The 20,696-nt window shown below is 46.8% G+C and overlaps 1 protein-coding gene and 1 pseudogene across 1 annotated transcript; one reads left to right on the top strand and one right to left on the bottom strand.

Moving 5' to 3' along the window:
• Positions 1-13,087: 13,087 nt before the first annotated feature.
• LOC136459655 (uncharacterized) lies at positions 13,088-14,412 on the bottom strand (annotated as a pseudogene).
• Positions 14,413-15,381: 969 nt separating this feature from the next.
• On the top strand, positions 15,382-19,462 carry LOC136461255 (histone deacetylase HDT3-like). Its single transcript, XM_066460625.1, has 9 exons — positions 15,382-15,664; positions 16,492-16,565; positions 16,671-16,879; positions 16,965-16,987; positions 17,423-17,562; positions 18,537-18,599; positions 18,699-18,783; positions 18,881-19,013; positions 19,131-19,462. The coding sequence occupies exons 1-9, from the start codon at positions 15,382-15,384 to the stop codon at positions 19,204-19,206; spliced, it is 1,086 nt and encodes a 361-aa protein (XP_066316722.1). The 3' UTR covers positions 19,207-19,462.
• The last annotated feature ends 1,234 nt before the right edge of the window (positions 19,463-20,696 follow it).

Consider the following 20,696-nt stretch of genomic DNA (forward strand, 5'->3'; position numbering starts at 1 on the left):
TCCAAGCATTGCATATGCAATTGTTGCATCACAACGCTTTGCGTCACGTCACGAAGCGGTAGTCGTCTCATTCGATATGAGCGGCGACCGATCGGGGTTCAAAGGTCAGCCAGCAAAGGGCTCGAGGCCACCTCACGTCAAACAGAGCCAGGGGAGAAAACGCATATGAGCCTTAGCAGCCCTCGTTTGATCCGCTCAGAAGCAGGACAGGGTCATCTCGTCCTTCTCATTCGATCCTGACCTCGAGCCATGCATACAGAATCTTCATCGAAGGGAGGCCAGTGGGCCACTGAGTCTGATCTCTGGAATAGCTCGGGCATCTGCTGGGAGGCGAGTTAAGGAGCAGTGGAATGCCACATGAGGGCTATGCCGACCCCATTACGAACGAAGGACCTAGATTCCACTCGGACATGCCCGTTAGTGAGCTCACCGAGCGCGTCACTTGAGCCATCGAGGCAAGCAATGTTAGCTCAACCCCTCTGGTTGTGGATACTATGAATGGGGTGACGCATGAAACTCGACTGACCCCTATCGAGCCTAACGGGGCTTGGGTCGTGGGCGGGACGAACACGGGTGAACACCCCGACCGATAGGAACATAGGAGTCTATGGCCCTAGGAACGACTACTAAGGTGCTCAGCCTCGGACCGACTCACTAGTCGGCTACAGGCTCGGGGGCTACACCCACCGGGTGCGCTCACAGAAGATAGACTACCAATGGGTTCCCCCCTTTGGGGGCTGGGCACCTATGTCTACTCGGCATGCCTTCGTGGCCTTTGCTAGTCCCCTCATTAGGGGCTAGGTGCCAACACCCCCCCAGCGTGCCTCTACGGCGTTCGCCAGTCCTCCCCATGGAGGCTAGGTGCCTAAATCCTACTTGGTTACCCTACGCGGTACAACAAACCAAGGGGGAAAACAATGAAGTTCCAATAAACAACCTACATCCATGGCGCAATGGGCACAAGAATTACAAAGCAAATACAAGCATTCATTAAGCTAAAAACACAAGCCCCAGGCTTTTACAATAACACGCAAAGCGTGTGTGAATAGCCCTGGGACTGCTCCGCACCTTGGAGCATGAAGCGGAACAAGGGAGCCAAGATCCTTGTTCTCCCGCTACAATGCTCTCCCTCTCTCCGTCCTCTGATCCAGAATCCAGGGACAGGGGCCCGTTTGAGACGTATGATGCTCTCTCCTTATGAGAGATCTTATAGCATCGTACTCCTGTGCGCCCTCAAAAGCAGCAACTCAATAGCCCCTTCAGGCTTCACAGAAGCCCTAAAAGGGGCTCAGGGGCTCCAGTTGGGTTCATAAACCCAGGGTCCCCAATGGACCCGCTTCCCTACAATACTTGGCCTAGCCAGCGGCGCAGCGATAGCGCGCGTCTAGGCTAGCCTAGGTACATAATGATAGGCCGAGACCATGATTCGGTCCCCGACCGGCACCCTCAGCCTGAGGAGACCTGGTCGGAGCCCCGACCAGAAGGCCTGGCCATGGTGGGACCGCAGTCTGACTTTGACCCTGTTCCTCTAATCGAGGATATGCTGGATCTTTGCTCGCCTCTCTTTCCCGACCGACACGGTCGGGGCCGACTGGGAACGACCGACTAGGACGCCTGCTCGGTGTGGTCCCGAGGAGCAGGCGGAACAGATAAGGTAAGGTGCTCAATTCAACCTGCAATACCGAAGACCCTACCCTACCATGCCTTGCGCACCTATAGGACGGTGCATTAGTCCATGTCAGACAGACACTATACAGCCTGCCAGACGCGTTAGAGCACAAACAGTATTATTGGCGCCGTCTTTTGCCATCCCAGGCAAACACTTTGCAGCCTGCCAGGTACAGCAGGTCATGAATAGTAAGGTGGGCGATGGATGGTGTAAACAGTATGGCGGGCGATGGCACGCCGTACCCGACGACGTGGGCGACAAGACTAGGTAGCACTCGTACACACACTCTCTCTCTTTCCAGTCTTTGACTTGTAAGGGCATACCCTTCATCTATAAAAGGGTATGCGCTCTCTTCTAAAAGGACACAGTCTACACGCTCTCAACAGCGGATAAGCTTGGACACACAGAGCATACGCTCCAATACTTAACGCACTGTTTGAGCATCTGTCACTCTATTCCACTCAAATCAGAGTCCGACCGGGCCTCTAACACCCCCCTTCTCATTCCTTACTCGTTTATAACCCCACAACAAACTTCGAGCACCTAGGCTCAGGAATAAAATCATCGACCGACTGAAACTGGATGTAGGGCACGTTGCCTGAATCAGTATAAATCATGTGTCATCGCGTGCTAGGCCACATCCGATCACAGCGCACAGCAAAACTACAAATATTTACTTGCCGATCATATTTCGCACCGACACAAAGTTATTTCTTGATCTGTATAGGAGTACACTTTCTTCATTCCACTTCAAGAACTCGACGATGTCTTTTATTAATTGTACTTTTGCAAGTCACGCTTGCATCTTTTTCTTGTCCTTTGATTAGTATTGACCATGATGGTGCATTTCTATTGCGCCATGGTCAATATTAGGATAGCATAAGAGCTACCCAAACTTCTCCCGCTATGCGGGATACAAAAACATATGAGTCATCACAAAACTTCTCCCACCATACAGGATGACTAGCATAAGTACTATGCTAAACTTCTCCCCATGCGGGATAAATCTATATACAAATTACCATAACAAAAAATTTAGTCATGATGATTAAAGCATTCACTGTCGATGCTGGACCCACGGGATACACCACAAGGAAGAGAGGAGATCTAGTTTGATTAGGATTCCTCCTATGTAATCCTAGTAGTAATACTACCCTGTAATCCTACTAGGACTCTACATTGTAAACTGACTTGGACTCTAGCCTCCTGACTATATAAAGGAGGACAGGGCTCCTTAGAAGGGGAGACAGATAAAAGGTCCTAATGGCTAGAGGGGGGGGGGGTGAATAGCCTAATAAAAATTTCTACAACAACACTTAATAAAAGGTTAGACAATTATGAGGCGAAGCAAGTGTTGCGCTAGCCTACTCAAAATGCAAGCCACCTATCACAATTCTAGTTTAGATAGTATTTATCCACACAATAGCAAATACACTACCCTATGTTAGTGTGCTCTCAAAGACTAACTAAAGAGCCACACCAACCAAGCAAACAAGCTCTCACAACTAGTTACACTAAAGAGCTTGACAACTAGTTTGCGGTAATATAAAGAGAGTGATCAAGATAGTTATACCGCTGTGTCGAGGAGTGAACCAATCAATCACAAGGATGAATAACAATGAAGACCAACCACCTCGGAATCAAAGGATGAACACAAAGATTTTTACCGAGGTTCACTTACTTGCCGGCAAGCTACTCCTCATTGTGGAGATTCACTCACTTGGAGGTTCATGCGCTAATTGGCTTCACACGCCAAACCCTCAATAGGGTGCCGCACAACCAACACAAGATGAGGATCACACAAGCCACGAGCAATCCACTAGAGTACCTTTTGGCGCTCCGCCGAGGAAAGGTCAAGAACCCCTCACAATCACCATGATCAGAGCCGGAGATAATTACCACCCTCCGCTCAATGATCCTCGCTGCTCCAAGCCATCTAGGTGGCAGCAACCACCAAGAGTAACAAGCGAAACCCGCAGCGAAACACGAACACCAAGTGCATCTAGATGCAAACACACTATGATGATGAATCAATGATGGAGATGAGTGGGAGGACTTTAGCTAGGCTCACAAGGTTGCTATGTCAAAGAAAATGGCCAAAGATATGAGCCATAGCCGGCCGTGGGGCTTAAATAGAAGCCCCCACGAAATAGAGCCATTATACCCCTTCACTAGGCACACTGCGCTCTGACCGGACGCTCCGGTCCACTTGACCGGACCCTAGGACTCAGTGTCCGGTCCACTGATGGACGCCACGCGTCACCAGCTTCAAACGCTGTTCGTCAGATTTTAGCGGCTACGAAGCCGACTGGACGATCCGATAAAACTGACCGGACACTGAAGCCCCAGCGTCCGGTCGAGTATAGTAAGGGTCAAAATCCGTTTCTCCTCGACCGGACACGTTCGGTCCACCTCGACCGGACATAGCCCAGCGTCCGGTGGTAAACCCTAGCCACTGTACCACCAAGTCAGTGCGACCGGACGCAGACAGACAGTGTCCAGTCACTTGACCGACGCTGGCATCTCCTCTGTCTTCTTCACCCTTGCTCAAATGTGCCAACCACCAAGTGTATCACCATGTGCACATGTGTTAGCATGTTTTCACAAACATTTTCAAGGGTGTTAGCACTCCACTAGATCCTAAATGCATATGCAATGAGTTAGAGCATCTAGTGACACTTTGATAACCGTATTCCGACATGAGTTTCACTCCTCTTAATAGTACGGCTATCAAATCTAAATGTGATCACACTCTCTAAGTGTCTTGATCACCAAAATAAAATAGCTCCTACACATTATACCTTTGCCTTGAGCTTTTTGTTTTTCTCTTTCTTCTTTTCAAGTTTAAGCCCTTGATCATTGCCATGCCATCACCATTGTCATGTTATGATCTTCATTAGCTTCTCCACTTGAAGTGTGCTACCTATCTCATGATCACTTGATAAACTAGGTTAGCACTTGGGGTTTCATCAATTCACCAAAACCAAACTAGAGCTTTCAACAGATAACACAACACAACACTTTACAATCAATCCAATGCAAAGGCTAAACGCCGAACTGTACGTAGGGCTATTACTTTATCACGACCGAGGGCCCGAACCAGGATAAATCGACTGTCTCTTGCAGTTTACCAGTCGAGTTCTGCATACGCTGAAACCCGAACAAACTGCCCTTGAGACCCCTAGTGGTAGGCTATCGGTGGTGAAACATCGACAGCTAGCGTGCCAGGTAGGGGCTTTCGGCGAAACTACATCTGAGAGCTCGATGGACCTCGACAATATGATCTTCTCGACGGGATCAGCCTTCATCTTTGGATCATGGATCTGCGAGGCAAGCGACTACAACACATCAACTCATCAGAAGATTCGCGTAGCTCGGGATATCCAATCCTACTCAGATTTTGTGGCTTTGCGCATCCGACTCAAACTCAGGCTCCGCATCCGAGGTAGGAGTCTTACCCGAGTTCTTTCGAGAAACCAAGTTCTTTTCCGGTGGGGCTCCAGAATGCGGCCTCGGCCTATCAAGAATACAACTCAGAGTATACTCAGAGTTCTTTCAAGAAGTCAGAACCTTTTCTGTTTGGACTCCATAACATGACAAAATCTTATCATGCACGGCCCGAAGGATCCCTCGATCCGGGGCTTAGAATGCCACTAAAAGGAGCTCAGGAAGGTCTCGTACTAACTATAACATCTCAAGACTACATCGTCCACTGGCCAGGTTTTGTTCTTGAGGACAACGGTACCCAACTAGTCGGCATGACAACGACAACAATTCTACCCTACTAAGAAGGAGACTCGATCTACGACCTTGAAGCCTCTACTAAAATCATCAACAACTCTGACAGTGTGGAAACCGGCGCCGATAACAGAACAATTCATGCACTGAGAAGTATTCATGGTTCGACGTCCTCAATCACCATTGGTCTCCCTAGAAGCACCTGACATTCAGGTCATGGGATGAATCTAAGTCCAACATATCATCCTTTATCCAGGGGCACTGATGGTGAGACCGAGAATCAGAAGCAAGCCAGAGAAAGAAGAAACAAATTGAAACAAGGACGCCAACGCCACTGCTAGACAGCGCAAGGAAGCCTAGATCAAATATGAGTCAGATCTAGCTGAGTACGATAGAAGAAAATCAGAACAAGAAGTCGAAGAAAGACGTGCGGCGAATACACCCTACAATAGGATTCGAGAAGCACTAGAAGAACTCGGAGCGACATCACTTCCTAGTGAAAAACAGGAACAGCTCCAGGACCTCCTCCAGTCAGCAGCCCTAAGGATGCACGACGGAAGGACCCGCTAAAGACTACCTGCCAGATCAACATCTCATAGGAAGGAAGATCAAAATCCAAGGAAGTCCGCTTTCGAGAGACTTGAACCAGGTGGAAGTCATAATAGGAAAAGCAGAAGGGACCGTAGTCAAAACTACCAAGTCGAACAACCAAGGAAGATCAGAAGCGAAGCACCCATTCAGACATCCCTGCAGAACTACTCTCACCAAAACGACAGTTGGTAGGAAGGAGGTGCTGAATCAGAATACAAAGAAGCCGGAACGCACGATAGATTCCCCTGTTTTGCAAACAGACTTGCTTCAATACGACTACCTCACAAGTTCAAGCCGTCTAACCACTCTAAATATAATGACAAGACCGAACCAAGGCAGTGGCTTAGGAGTTACTCGTAGTTGATTGAACTAGCCGGAGGAGACGATGACATCAAGACCTTGTTCTTTCCCATGGCCCTAGAAACCATGCCCTCTCCAATGGTTTGACAAATTAAATCTAGGGTCAATCAGAAATTGGGAGGACTTGTAAAGAGTTTTCTATGAAAATTTCATGGGTATCATTACGCACCCCATCACCCACGCAGAATTAAAAGGACTCAAGTAGAAAGGGAGCGAAAGTCTCAGAGATTACTATCGATGATTTGGCGAACTACGTGCTCAAATACATGACATCATCGAACGAGAAGTAATCGAAGCTTTCTCTCACAGAATCTTGGCTAGGTGGCAATTTCAGGACTTCTTCAAAGAAAATTCGAGAAACAATAAAGAATTCAGATGCACAGTAGAAAAGATGATTACTGCTAGAGGAGAAGACATGAGAAAGGTTTCCTGGATAGAAACAACCGAGACAACCCTAGACAAGCAAAATCATTGAAACATCGACAGCTGGCGCATACAAGTTGATAACTGAAGATGGAAAAGAAGTCAACAATACATGGCACATCAGCCAACTAAGAAGATTCTACGCATGAAAATAACTCAAGGGAGAATATATATACAAGCCACAAGAGATCAACATTCATGATCAATAAAGATGGTGTTCCTCGACAACATATGTCTTATTATGACTTTTCCCGAGTTGTTTTCACCAAACAGACCAGCCGAGAGCAAAAGAGCTAAAAAGATGCTTGAGCCCGCCGATGAGGGTAGCTAATAAGCTAACACCCGAACCAAAAAGCAAAATGGCTGAAATTATGCCTGAGCATACCGGCTAAGAGCAAAAGAACTGAAAATATGCTTGAGCCCACCGATGAGGGTAGCTAATAAGCTAACACCCGATCCAAAAGGCAAAATGGCTAAAATTATGCCTGAGCATACCGGCTGAGAGCAAAAGAGCTGAAAAGATGCTTGAGCCCGCCGATGAGGGTAGCTAATAAGCTAACACCTGAACCAAAAAGTAAAATGGCTGAAATTATGCCTGAGCATACCGACTGAGAGCAAAAGAGCTGAAAAGATGCTTGAGCCCGCCGATGAGGGTAGCTAATAAGCTAACACCCGATCCAAAAAGTAAAATGGCTGAAATTATGCCTGAGCATACCAGGCTGAGAGCAAAAGAGCTAAAAAGATGCTTGAGCCTACAGATGGGGTAGCTAATAAGCTAACACCCGAACCAAAAAACAAAATGTCTAAAATTATGCCTGAGCATACCGGCCGAGAGCAAAAGAGCTAAAAAGATGCTTGAGCCCGCCGATGAGGGTAGCTAATAAGCTAACACCCGAACCAAAAAGTAAAATGGCTGAAATTATGCCTGAGCATACTGGCAGAGAGCAAAAGAGCTCAAAAGATGTTTGAGCCCGCCGATGAGGGTAGCTAATAAGCTAACACCCGAACCAAAAAGCAAAATGGCTAAAATTATGCCTGAGCCTACCGGTCGAGAGCAAAAAAGCTGAAAAGATGCTTGAGCCCTGCCGATGAGGGTAGCTGATAAGCTAACACCCGAACCAAAGAGCAAAATGGCTAAAATTATGCCTGAGCCTACCGGTCGAGAGCAAAAGAGCTAAAAAGATGCTTGAGCCCGCTAATGAGGGTAGCTGATAAGCTAACACCCGAACTGATCATGAGTTGTTTTCACAACCAGGGAAAGAGCCAGATGCTGGCCACACCCCGAGTTAAGCAAAAAGCTGAAAACATGCTTGAGCTCACCAGACAAAAGCAAAGAATCTGAAGATGCTTGAGATCGCCGGTCCTAAGTCTTTTCAATACTGACAAGAACAAAAAGGCAAAGATCTACATACCCCGAGTTGTTTACATGGCGCAGATGAAAGCCAGACAAGCAATCGACAAATTAAGAAACTTTGTTAAGCCAACGATCTATATACCCCGAGTTGTTTACATGGCATAGATGAAAGCCAGACAAACACACGACAAATCAAGGGACTATGACAAGACAACGATCTTCATACCACGAGTTGTTTACACGGCAGTAGATAAAAGCCAAATAAGCACTCGACAAGTCAAGGCTCAGATAAAAGCCATACAAACGCTTGACCTATCAAGGAATTGTCCTACAACAGGATGAAAGAACACGATCACTCTAAACTGCGGATGCGCGCCACGCCCAAGAAATGACTACTCAGAAAAAATTCTAATCACTTGGACAACTCATTTGAAGAATAAACAAGGTGAAGACATCCATGCAAAGAAGACATCAATGAAAAATAAAGAATCTTCATTCAAAAAGAAGTATAATATCCTATCATAGAGGCTGGCGTACAAAGGTCAATTACATCAAGCATCGTCATCAGGAGAAGAAATATCAATATTAAGATTATCCACAATCCTCCTGGCTAAATCTTCGACCTCAGGCTCCACCTTTTCAACGACATCCAAATATTCTTGACTCTCGGCTTCCTCCGCAATCTTGGACAAAGGGACCTCCAGGAGCAAGAACCCGGACCTGGGCAAGAACATTTCTGATACATTCAAGATATACAAGAACTACAAAATATGCTCGGGAGCTGCTCTACTTCAAAAACTATCATATTCATGACTACGGAGATTTGAGACCACGCAACAAAATGCTTAATGAATCAAAACAGCAAACTAGGACGGTATTTATAGACCAAAGAAGCGGTGCACATGGACCGGGAGCACCAACGGAACAAACCTAACAAAGGACACAGTGAAAAGACAGAATTCAATGAAAGAGGACTCAGGCGTGAAGGAACAGTACTTAAGAACAACCATATTCGGAAAAATATACCAACACTGTACAACTAATGAACAAACAGCGTTTACACTCAACCACCACTATACAACTATATTTGACAACAGCGGACTACCAGAGAATATGCCAAGACCCTGCATCCGAGTTCTTTCTGAATAAAAGAACCCGGATATATGCTCGGGGGCTGCAACAGGAGAGGTTTTCAGTTCTTTGAACAACTCAGATTCAGGACCCTCCAACTCTTTGTTCTAAATAGCAAGAGGCTCGGGGTCTACACTTAGTGAGTGCACTTTTTCGAAAAAAGCGCACATCACTCAGAAGACTTCTTCAAGACAGCAATTTTCAAACAACATAAGATTCAAGATCCTCAACTTTTTGTTCCAAATAGCAAGAGGCTCGGGGGCTACACTCAGTGAGTGCACTTTTTTCTTCGAAAAAGCACACGTCACCAAGAAGACTTCTTCAAGACAGACCACTTCAAGGCCTCACGACAAAAAGAACCCGAACCGATCTATATCCGAGTTCTTTTTGATAAAGAACCCAGGTATATGCTCGGGAGCCCTTCGACGAAGAATCAGAACAATTTCAAGACAAGACCCTCTAGCTCCTTGTTCTAAATAGCAAAAGGCTCGGGGGACACACCCAGATGGCAGTACTTTTTTCTTAAAAAAGCACACACCACTCGAAGATCCCTAAGAAGCGCTACACTGGTTTCACTCAAGAAAGCACTCGAGCGACACTTGTTCCTGCTCGGCAAGACCTGGAGGAACAAGACAAGGCTTCCGGAGTTCAACCATGAAGTGCTTGGGGCTTGTCGATGCGGGGCCCACAGGATACACCGCAAGGAAGAGAGGAGATCTAGTTTGATTAGGATTTCTCCCATGTAATCCTAGTAGTAATACTACCCTGTAATCCTACTAGGACTCTACATTGTAAACCGACTAGGACTCTGGCCTTCTGACTATATAAAGGAGGGCAGGGCTCCTTAGAAGGGGAGACATATAACACAACACAACACTTTACAATCAATCCAACGCAAAGGCTAAACACCGAACTGGACGTAGGGCTATTACTCGATCACGGTCGAGGGCCTGAACCTAGGATAAATCGAACTATCTCTTGCATTTACCGTCGAGTTCTGCATACGCTGAAACCTAAACAAACTGCCCTGGGACCCCCATGGCAGGCTATCGGTGGTGAAACATCTATATTCACTTATACTTTATTTTCCAATTAAATCTTCCCGTTGATTTTAATTTAAGTCAGAAAATTAGTAAACTAACAAAAAGTTGTCCTGAACGGGCTTGAACTCAAGCCTTTTCATTCACATACCCCAGCATTGTAGCCCGTTGGCATGCAGCCGAGTGATCTCGTCGGTTAAAAAATAAAACTTACAAGATGCTTCTGCATCAATTCTACATCACCGTTGGGCAAAAAATAGAATTAATGCATAAAACTCATAAATCAACTTGAAATACATATAACTACTCTTCAAAATTAAATTCTCCCATTGGTTCGAATTTAATTAGAAGATAATCAACATCATTGCAGCGAAAACTTGATAATAAAATATATTCTTTTAGTTCAGGAGCATTTCTTGGTCCTTATCTACTCTCTAAAAAATTAACCACAGTTGGTGTAAAATTTATCAGAGATTTAAACTTCAAACTTAAATTTATTATAATATTGTTATCATCAACGTTGGTCAGAAAATAATAATACCATAATTTAACATAAACAAAATGGACTACTCCTCTAATTTAAATTTTCTCGTTGGTTCCAATTTAATTAGTTGGTTCCAATTTAATTAGAAGATAAACATAATCATAATTTACTAAATATAACTGCTCTTTGAATTAAATTCTCCCGTTGGTTCGAATTTAATTAGAAGATAATCAACATTAAACTTTGTAGCGGAAACATGAGAAAATTCTTTATCTACTTTTCAGAAGCATTTTACTGTACTTATTTACTCTCTGAAAAAATTATCCTGTTGGTTCAAATTTTGACAGAGATTTAAATTTGACAAAAATCATCAAAATTTGCTTCTAAAAATAATAAAACAAAAACTCACTCTTTACTGTTCATTTGGCCTGGCCTGATGAAATAGTCCGTAGCCCATTCAGCCACGCGCGCCGTGCCATCCCCGCTCCTAGGCCACAACCTGGGCCTGGGCCGGGATTCTCCACACCCGCCCGGGCCAAATCCGGTCCGAGTTCTATCGATTGTTGGATGGAGATTGACGGTCGTCCACGGGTTTCGCTCGGAATAAAAACGGACATCCACGGCCGCGCTCCCGAAACCCTAACCTCATTTCATCCCTCGCCTCCTCTCTCTTCGCCACAGCCAGTCGGCTTGCTCTCCCCCTTCTCACCCAAGACACGGTGGCCGGAGAGAAGAGTGATGGCGCCGCCGTGGCGCCCTTCGCCGGTGCACCCGTGCGGTCCGTTGCCGCGCGCGGCGCCGCGATGGTGCTCTTTGCGCCCCCACACGCGCTCTTCCCTAAACCCTAGATCCATTTCTCCTTTGTCAGCCCTCAAAGCAGCAGATGCGGGAGAAGAAGGGCGGCGCCGCCACGGGTCCCCTCGCCAGAGCGCGTGCTCCCTAGTGGGTGAGCGCACCGTCCGTCGAGCGGTCCTGTGACGGTGGCCTCGGCCGGGGCTCACGCGCATGGCGATGAGCGCGGCGGTAGCGATGGCGGCGAGGAACCGATTAGGTCCTCCCCTTTCTTCGTCCATCCATCTAGGGTTAAGATTAGGGTTAGGGGTAGGGTTAGGGTTGGGGTTCAATCTGATTCATCTCCTTCTTGATTTCTTTTCACCTTTCTACCCCTGTCTAGATCTATGTACTAGAAACACGGCTCTGATACCATTGATAGATTTCTAGGACCATCTAGGTGTAGATCAGTGGGTAAAACTCGACTTTGATGGGAGATTTGGTGATGTACCTCGCCGGACCGATGTCGTGGCCATGGTGCCACAGCGATGCTCGAAGTAGAGGAAGCAGCGATGTGGAGGCACGGTCAGTGGCGGTGGCAACTACGATGGCACTTTTCATCGCTCATAGCACACCCTCGAGATCGGTCTAGGGTTAGGTCGTCGGTGGGGCGTTGACGGTTGCGGTCAACCTCGTACCTTGCGCCTCGACCCCCACCTTCCTCTTTATAGTACTGCGCGATTGGGGCCCATCAAGCCAGGAGAACGGCTGGGCGCCCCCGATCAGGGCGCGAATCAAAGGTCCAATTGGCCGTTGGGCCAACTTGGTGGAGATCAACCTAACAAACTTCACCTGACGTTATGTCTTAGGAACTGCTTTCGGACCTGCTGATTTCTTGGTTCTTACCAATGGGATGGTACATCATGGTTGTCGGTCAAGGCTAAGATTGCAAGGTTCACCCTGTTCGCTTGTTGGTTTCAGTCAGGCTTATTCAACCAGTCAATAGTATTTTTCTCTCACAACAAACCAGCACTAGCCAGTCCAAACCAACCCAAAAACCAACCAGCGAATACGCCGGTTGTGTAGTACCGGAGATGTGCGTTTCTGGAGGGACAAGGGAGGTATCTCTCAGTTTGGCAAATGGAGAGGCAATGACGCAATCTATTGCTGGGCATCTCTCTGACGCGCTTCACTTAACAAAGCATCTTCTCTGCACTGCAGGCATAGACAACCAACAAGTCGACAACACACGATCAGTAGTGTGGATTCACTTGTTCATAGCTCATTAGATCCAACCGTTCAAGCTGTTGCCTGGCTTGATTTCTGGACACATATGTCACTGGCTCGATCTCTGATTCCATTTGATTTTTTTTAAAAAAATAAAACTGCAAGAATCCCAATTCCCAAATGTGTTTTCAATCAAAAAATAGCTACTGTAGAAACCAAAATACACGAGAGCTGTTCTAATAATAACTCTATGTAGTGTTAGGAGCACGCGCGAAGCATTATTATTTTTTCGTCACATAACTGATCGGTTGCTTCGCGCATGTACCTGAAAATGCCCTAGCGATTCGAACAGCGCGCCCTGCGGAGGGCGCCCGCCGGCGGCAGGTCGAGCCAGAGCGCGCAAATCGGCCTGACCGTGTACCTGAACGGGAGCCAGCGGCCGAAGTTGAGCTGGACGTAGAACTTGCCTTGGAGGTGCATCTCCACGAGGCCGCCGCCAGTGGTGACGTTCTTCCACACCTCGGCGTCCTCCTGCGTTATCACCACATCGCTGACCACCATGTGCACGCTCCGGAGGGCGGAGTCGCCGGGCTTCTGGTACAGCGGCGGCCACACCGCCTGCGTCCCGATCAGCCTCCCCTGGAAGTAGAGGTCCAGCTGCATGTAGCGCAGGACGACGTCGACCTTGGTGTTTGGGTTGTAGATGGCCGCCAGCACGTAGAGGTCGGAGTTGAGCGCCTTGCCCAGGTGCGAAGGCGGGAGCTCGTCGATGTACCCGGTGTTGAGGGTGGCTGTGCTCACGTGGAGCCGGGGCGCCTTGGGGTGGTACAGGAGGTACACCACCAGGATGGCGAGGCCGATGCAGACCACCAGAAGCCAGAACAGGATGCAGCACAAGGTGAAGCAGAACGCCAGTGGCTTCCTCCCGTTCTTCTCCTTCCTCCTCCTATCCGTCAATAGCATCGCCCGGTTCTTCGTCCCGGACGGCGACTGCTTCGGCGGCACATAGGCATGCTCCCCTTCCGGCTGCTGAGGCACACCATGCGCTTGCGGCGTCGGCGCTGGACTCCCACTCGCACCCGGCATCGGCTCCAGCGTGCTGACGCGCTCGATGGTCTTATTGGGCTTGAGTCCACCGCGCCGTGGTAGTTGCGGTGCCGGTGCTCCTCCCGACGAGTCGGGGACGTCACCGGTCGGCGATGCAGCTGTTCCGGGGCTGGGGATGCTGCCCCGCGGTGGCAGCGCCCCTCCCGCTGCTGCGGAGTGTCTTGCCGCCTGCGGTGGTGCAGCTCCTCCCAGCCCGGCACGGCTACCCCAGCGCCGCGTTGGTGTTGACGCCGGCGGTTCCTCCCGGACGCCTCCGCGCCGGTACTGTCCCGTACACCTGTGTCTGCTCATCGGCCGCCGGCTCTTGTCTCCTCTGTGACACAGGCTTGTAGGTCGGCACGGGGCGCTCTGTGCGCACCTGGGGCCGGGCAGTGTCCCCGGCACCGTCGCTCTGCACTGTTGCAAAGCGAATGCGGCCGGTCCCCGGATGAGGCGGCGCCGCATCGGCTCCGCGAGCACCGATGGACGGCTCGCCGTCGCCGCCGCCCGCCTGCGGTGTCACCGGCTGTTTGCTCATGGCTATAGCTGGGCAAGAGCAGAAGCAAGCAAACGGAGAAGTACCAGCACTATGCAAGAAGGGAGTGACGGAATGGAAAGGAATCAAGGAGTGGTGTTCCAAGTGAGCGAGGATGCAGTTGGCAGTTGGCACTTACAAGAAGACGAAGCAGAGGAGGAAGAAATGGGCGGGAGCGAGAATTTTGGAGGGAAAGAGGGGCAAGCAAGGAATCGTTTGATTTGTAACCAGGGCAAGCAACTTAGCCACGCTCCATCTGAGCTGCTTAGTTATACTACTAGCAGCACCACCGTGTAGGCTGTAGCCAGGAATTTTGCGTTGGCTTGGCAAGAGAGTTTCCTTGCCACCGCCGAAAACCTTGCTCCATCTGAGCACTCTGCTTGAAACTGAAAAATGGCTGCAAGCATGTACTGCAAAAAGCGCTTTCTGTCGACGGCCATGGGGATTGCCATGATTCATGGAAATCGTACTGCTTTTTCTGATGTTTTGATGCCGTTTTTCTTTGCGGTCTTGCTTGACAGTTAAGGCTGTGTTTTTTTTTCTGACGCCTCTCGTCTGGATACAGCTGTGGCATCTGTTCATGTATAGACACATATCAACCCTACACACACCATACTCACACCACGCATACACAAACAAACCTACAACTACATCCCAGATCACTAGATCGTGTCTTTTGTGAGATCATCGGTTCCAACCATGGCACCGTAGGCGACGGACGCGTCGTATTCCCTTTGTGGCTCCACGCGCGAGAGGCAACGGAATTTATTAAGGGGCAAACCCCGGTGAGAGATCAGAAATTCGCAGCTACAGGGCTCAAACCCGGCCGACAAGGTCCCAACCACCGGGCCTTGCCACCGGAGCTACGCTCGGTTCTCAGTTAAGGCTGTGTTCTTTGGTCTGGGATGCAAAGGTTTTTGTTTCTCTGTATGTACGTGACGCATTCGGCATTCGTATGCCAATGAAGAGCTCATGTACACAGCCCATGTGAGCTCACTATACTGGGCTCCCTTTTCCGCTCCAAGCCGAACCGGAAGATCTAGCCCACCATGGCCCAAAGGTCCACACGGACGTCTCGCCCCCCTCTTTCTTTCCATTTCCACTCCGCATCGCCACTTCGATTCGGCTCACTGCGCCCCCCACAAGCCACAAAACCCTCCTCTTCCAGAAGCAGCGCGGCGGAGAGGAGCGGAGAAAGCGCTGTCCGGGAATTGGGTCGCCTTGCCCCCGTTTGCAGGCCATGGGGTTCGAAATGGTGCGGATCGCTGTTTCCCTTTTGTTATTATGCTCTGGTCTTTGTAAATGATGCTTGCTTGCGATCGTGTTTTTCTTATTGGAAGTGCGTCGCATTGTTATTACTCTGTTTTTTAGTAGGACATGTTGGATGCAATGCACTAAACGTAACGTGACCTATTCAAGCAGTCCAATCCCGACGTACTCCTTACTGCTTAGGGTTCTTGATCGATGCAGGGTTCCCTGGTGATCCTTTATGCCATTGATCGATGCAGGGTCCCCTGGTGATCCTTTATGCGATTGTTTAGTGGGGTGAGGGTTTTCATAACCCTTTTCGTTATATTTGGTATCTCCTGCGCGAGTCTTAATACAACTTATCTGTGGGCTACACTACAGTGAATGTGTGTTGCGCCTTCCTTGCTTCTTCAGTAAAGTTCCGGCATTGGTGTGATTGAACCATAGTTTGATGAACATAGGGTTGGATGATTAGTTTAGTTGTTGTGCTAGTGATAAGCTGACAATTTTGAGGGTGACCAGCTTAAATTATAAACATAAGGTTTCGAGGAACGATCTTGTGGTGCCATAATATAATGGTGCTTGTGTAAACCTGAATCTGCAATTGCTTTAATGCCTGTACTTTTCAACCTTGATTTATCATTAGTTTGTTTCTTTTGCTTTCAAGCTTTAATGTTTTATGTTATACATGGATATGGGCACTGCACTGCCAGTGGTCTTGTTTTGTGTGGATAAATATTCTTAATACCATGTTTCTTGTAAATTGTGGCCTCCATATGTAACTATGGATGCTAAAGTCTTATCCTTTTTTTTTGTTAAAAAACGTACTACTAGTTCCAGGAGTGGTAGTCAGACCTGGAGAAACTGTGAAGTGTGACCCAGGGGACTTCTTTTGTCATATTTCACAGGTCAGTTTTACAAGTTTTTGTAATGATTGCGCTTTCCTTTTGGTTTATTTGAGGGTAGATCCTATTTATTTACTGTTTGGCTGTTGGAACTGTAATACACAACAGATAGCACTACAGGCTGGCAAGGGGAATGAGGATGTGAGGATCTTTATGAAAGTTGATGGCAGAGAATTTTTTATCGCCACACTTTCAGATGACAAGTACCCTCACCATAAAACTGATTTGTATTTGGAGGAGGAGTTTGAGTTACTACACAGCTCAAAAACCAGAAGCATCTCTGTTATTGGCAACAACTTCAGCAATCTCGAGATAAAATATCCTTTTTTGTTTCTTCTATGCTTACAGAGAAGCTCAAGTATGAAATTGTGTTCCTTAACTGCTTGTCCTGTCTTTATCCACATCTGACACTTCTAGCGAACAAGGTAAATGCTGCTTTTGTTCGTGTTGTATAGAGATCTCTGATACCTTTTCTGCCCGCTTAACACAATTTCATAAAAAAATGATGTTTCAAAAAAAAATCTACCCACTTAACATAATCTTCATAAAAAATGATGTTTCAAACAATGAATCTGATGAGGAGATTCTATTGGCTGTTCCACTATACCCAAATGCAGATGGTATATACTTTGTTGTACATAACAATTGTTGTTTCAGGGTTAAAACTGATTTGCTTCTTTCGAGTATATGATGACTGATTCAATTTGCGTGATTCATATATATTTTTGGTTTACACTGCGATTATTCTTCTTGTATTTGTTCATGAAACTACTAAAATGGCTTATTTGAGCTGCCAAGTGGATCAAATCATACACTTGTTTAACATTGTTTACACTTGTTTATCATTGCTGCACCGCCAGGGCCTACTGCTATTCAGTCATCTACCTTGGAGGAGACAATGGACCCTGGGAAATTGCAAACTGATGTTGGTGCCTCTGATGATGATGACAGTGATGAAGACTATGTTGATTCAGAAGAGGGTGAAACTAGTGATGATGAGGTTTGTTAAACAGCTACTATTTTCTGAATATTTTTGTTGTTGCTCTCGTCCTTCTATAATGTCTGTTGACATAATGGTACATGAATTCAGTGAACAACCAAGCGCTAGGCACTATAAATTATTACTGAAACTCTGAAAGAGGCTTAGCTAGGGGTCATCATGCATTTGGCTAAATTTCTTATGTGTATGATTCTATGTTTTCCCTGTATTTATTAAACTAGTACTGTTTGTGGATCTGTTATTCGATTACTGAATAGTAAACCTAATGGTTGATCAAGGAACTTATACCTTGTTCATGACTAAAATTGGCTCTGTTATTGTACACACTAAATGGAAGTGATGAATTCCATCTTCCATGGCTCTAAGCACTAATGGAGCTATGTAGGGGGCCATAGTGGGCTGTGCCCCCCCCCCCCCCTCCCCGCCATCCAACCATCCAATTTTTGTGGGGCTCTTGTGTTCTTGCCCCTACTTTGATGTGCAATTGTGATTTTGCCCTCGTTTTTCTAACTTTGTGATTTTGCCCTTAACTGTTCACAAGTCAACGCGATTTTGCCCCTGGTCAACGGTAGAGTCTTACCGCCTAACCAGAAGGTCCCGGGTTCGAGTCGTGGTCTCCTCACATTGCACAGGCGAGGGTAAGGCTTGCCACTGACACCCTTCCCCAGACCCGCACAGAGCGAGAGCTCTCTGGGTACGCCCTTTAAGTAGTCATTTAAAATCGATGTGATTACCTATATTTTGTGCTATCTTTTTTGTTTTGTTTTGTCCTTACTCATAGTTTTTGGATTTATTTCCAAATAAAATAATACATGCACTTCTACCTTGCATTAGAAAAGTAGATAATTAACTTATTTGCCTATTTAGTATACTCCTTTCTGCAGCGTACTACATTTTTACAAACACTGGAATAACATGTATTCTGATGTCTCTCTCTCTCTCTCTCTCTTTTGCATGATATGATTGCCGTTCAGGATTTCAGTGATGAGGATGCTAGTGAGAGTTCAAATGAAGATGATGATGAAGACTCCTCAAAGGTGTGAGAATGTTCGAGCTAACCTTTAGTGTTGTCATTGCTCATTATTTTTATGATATCCTGAAAGAACTGTATCTTTAATCCATTTTGACATATGCAGAGTGCTAAGGATAAGAATAGGCCAGCAGAAAAAACCTTGAAGACACCTCCAGAGAAAAAGGCCAAGATGACAACACCATCTAAGGGCAAGAACACTGATGAGAAGTGTTACTTGTTAACTTGTCTAATTGTTGTTCCTTCCCATGCCACTTAAATCTCACCTTCTGATCAACTTTCATGCAGGCAGTGGTACTGGTATGAGAAGTGGCTATGTCCATGTCGCCACCCCTTATCCATCCAAGCTGGTGAAGAAGACGCCTTCAATCGTTGAGAAGCCTAAGCAACCTACTGGATATGCCTGCAACTCGTGCAGCAGGTAAGTTCTCGGCCCTTTTATTCGAACCTGTCTCCACCTGATTTTGTCATATGGTATCGTTCTTTTCATGCAGGTGTTGTAATATATACTTACACACGAGCTTTTCTTCATATCCAGGAGTTTCAATTCCTACATAGCTCTGAAAACTCATTGCAAGGTGAAGAAGCATAAGCGTAGTCCTCACATGAGCTAAAGTTTTTTTTCCCCTGGAGAAGCCTGGCTTGTGTAATTTGGACTTGGTCAGCTCTCTCTGGTAGTGGTGGATGTCAAATCAGGTTTCTGGATTTTTATGCTAGGGCCTTGTTTAGATTGCAAATTTTTGCAATCTGGACACTGTAGTACGTTTCGTTTGTATTTGACAAACTTTGTCCGATCATGGACTAACTAGGCTCAAAAGATTCGTCTCGTGATTTAGAACCAAACTGTGCAATTAGTTATTTTTTTACCTACATTTAATGCTCCATACATGTGTCTAAAAATTGATGTGATAGAGAGAGAGTGAAAAAATTTGAATTTGAAGGTGATCTAAACAAGGCCTAGGCTGCGTATAAAGAAGTTGCTTCTCTCGTTGGAGTACTGAATGCTACGTTTTGGTACTTTGAAGAATGGTCCACGCTATACTAGGGCGTTGGAATTTGGTCGCCAATGTGTTGGTTTTCTTCAGCTTTTCCTTTTCGCGAATGATGCATGGTCGATTCTGTGGTTCTTTCTCATTGCGCAAACGAATATTCATCTCTATTTCGTTGTGTCCACCAGTAACAGAGTAACGCCAGATATGAAAACAAACAATATTTCGTTTCCAAAAAAAAAAAAAAGACAATGGTCTCGTTCGCGTGCCCTTAGACCATCCGTTTATTTTTTCATCCGGAACAGTATTTTTCTCTCACAAATTCCTCCAGCATTCCTTCAAACCATCCAGATTTCTCCATAATTCACAAGCGAACAGGCCCAATAGCTGCTCGCAAAACTGAATTCTCGCACTACTCATAAAACGAAACTGAATTCTCGCACTACTCATAAAACGCTGCGAGCCCACTGGGCGAAACGAGAATTCGCAGGATAAAAAAAAAACGAGAATTCGCATTCCCGCCAGGAGCTTGCTCTCTTCCCATCCTTGCCGGGCCCACTCAGTCCCTCACAGTCACAGCCGTCCCAAAAGCACTTGAGAAGCAGCGCGGTGGAGAGAAGCCGCCGGCCGCCGGCGCCGGGGACTCCGTGGCGTGCTTTCTTCCTCGTCGAGACATGCGGAACAGCACTGGGGTTCGTTTCGCACGCCGTGATCTTCCCTTTTGTTCCTTTTCTCCGATCGCGCCTGCTCTAGTGGATATTAGGGGTGCATCAACCTCCTTGTATTGTGTCTCGTTGTTTGCTAGTTTGTGCTGGTAATCGGAGATGCTGGATCCAATGTAGAAAGGGTGAGAGGTTTGATCAATCTGTTCATCATCCCGTAGGTTCGTAGATGACCTTTGTGCGATTTTTCGTTTGCATTGGTGAAAGGTTTTTGTTATTTTTACTGGGTGAAGCTGGTTCCTTAACTGCTTGCCCAGTCGTTTATCACGTCTGACCATGACACTAGTACCGAAGAAGGTAGTGCTCTTGTTCTTTCATTATTGGACATCCTTAATGTATCGCATAAGTAGCATGGCGATTGGTGTTTTACATGATGAATCTGACGAGGAGGTT

Source organism: Miscanthus floridulus, chromosome 6 (genome assembly GCF_019320115.1).
Source record: "Miscanthus floridulus cultivar M001 chromosome 6, ASM1932011v1, whole genome shotgun sequence".
NCBI lineage: Eukaryota > Viridiplantae > Streptophyta > Magnoliopsida > Poales > Poaceae > Miscanthus > Miscanthus floridulus.

Bases quoted from the DNA above. Each gene is read 5' to 3' on its own strand.
- LOC136461255 (XM_066460625.1), top strand. From the start codon at position 15,382: ATGTACACAGCCCATGTGAGCTCACTATACTGGGCTCCCTTTTCCGCT. The intron at 15,665-16,491 runs GTGCGGATCGCT...ACGTACTACTAG, and splicing joins AGGCCATGGGGTTCGAAATG to TTCCAGGAGTGGTAGTCAGA. The intron at 19,014-19,130 runs GTAAGTTCTCGG...CTTCATATCCAG, and splicing joins GCCTGCAACTCGTGCAGCAG to GAGTTTCAATTCCTACATAG.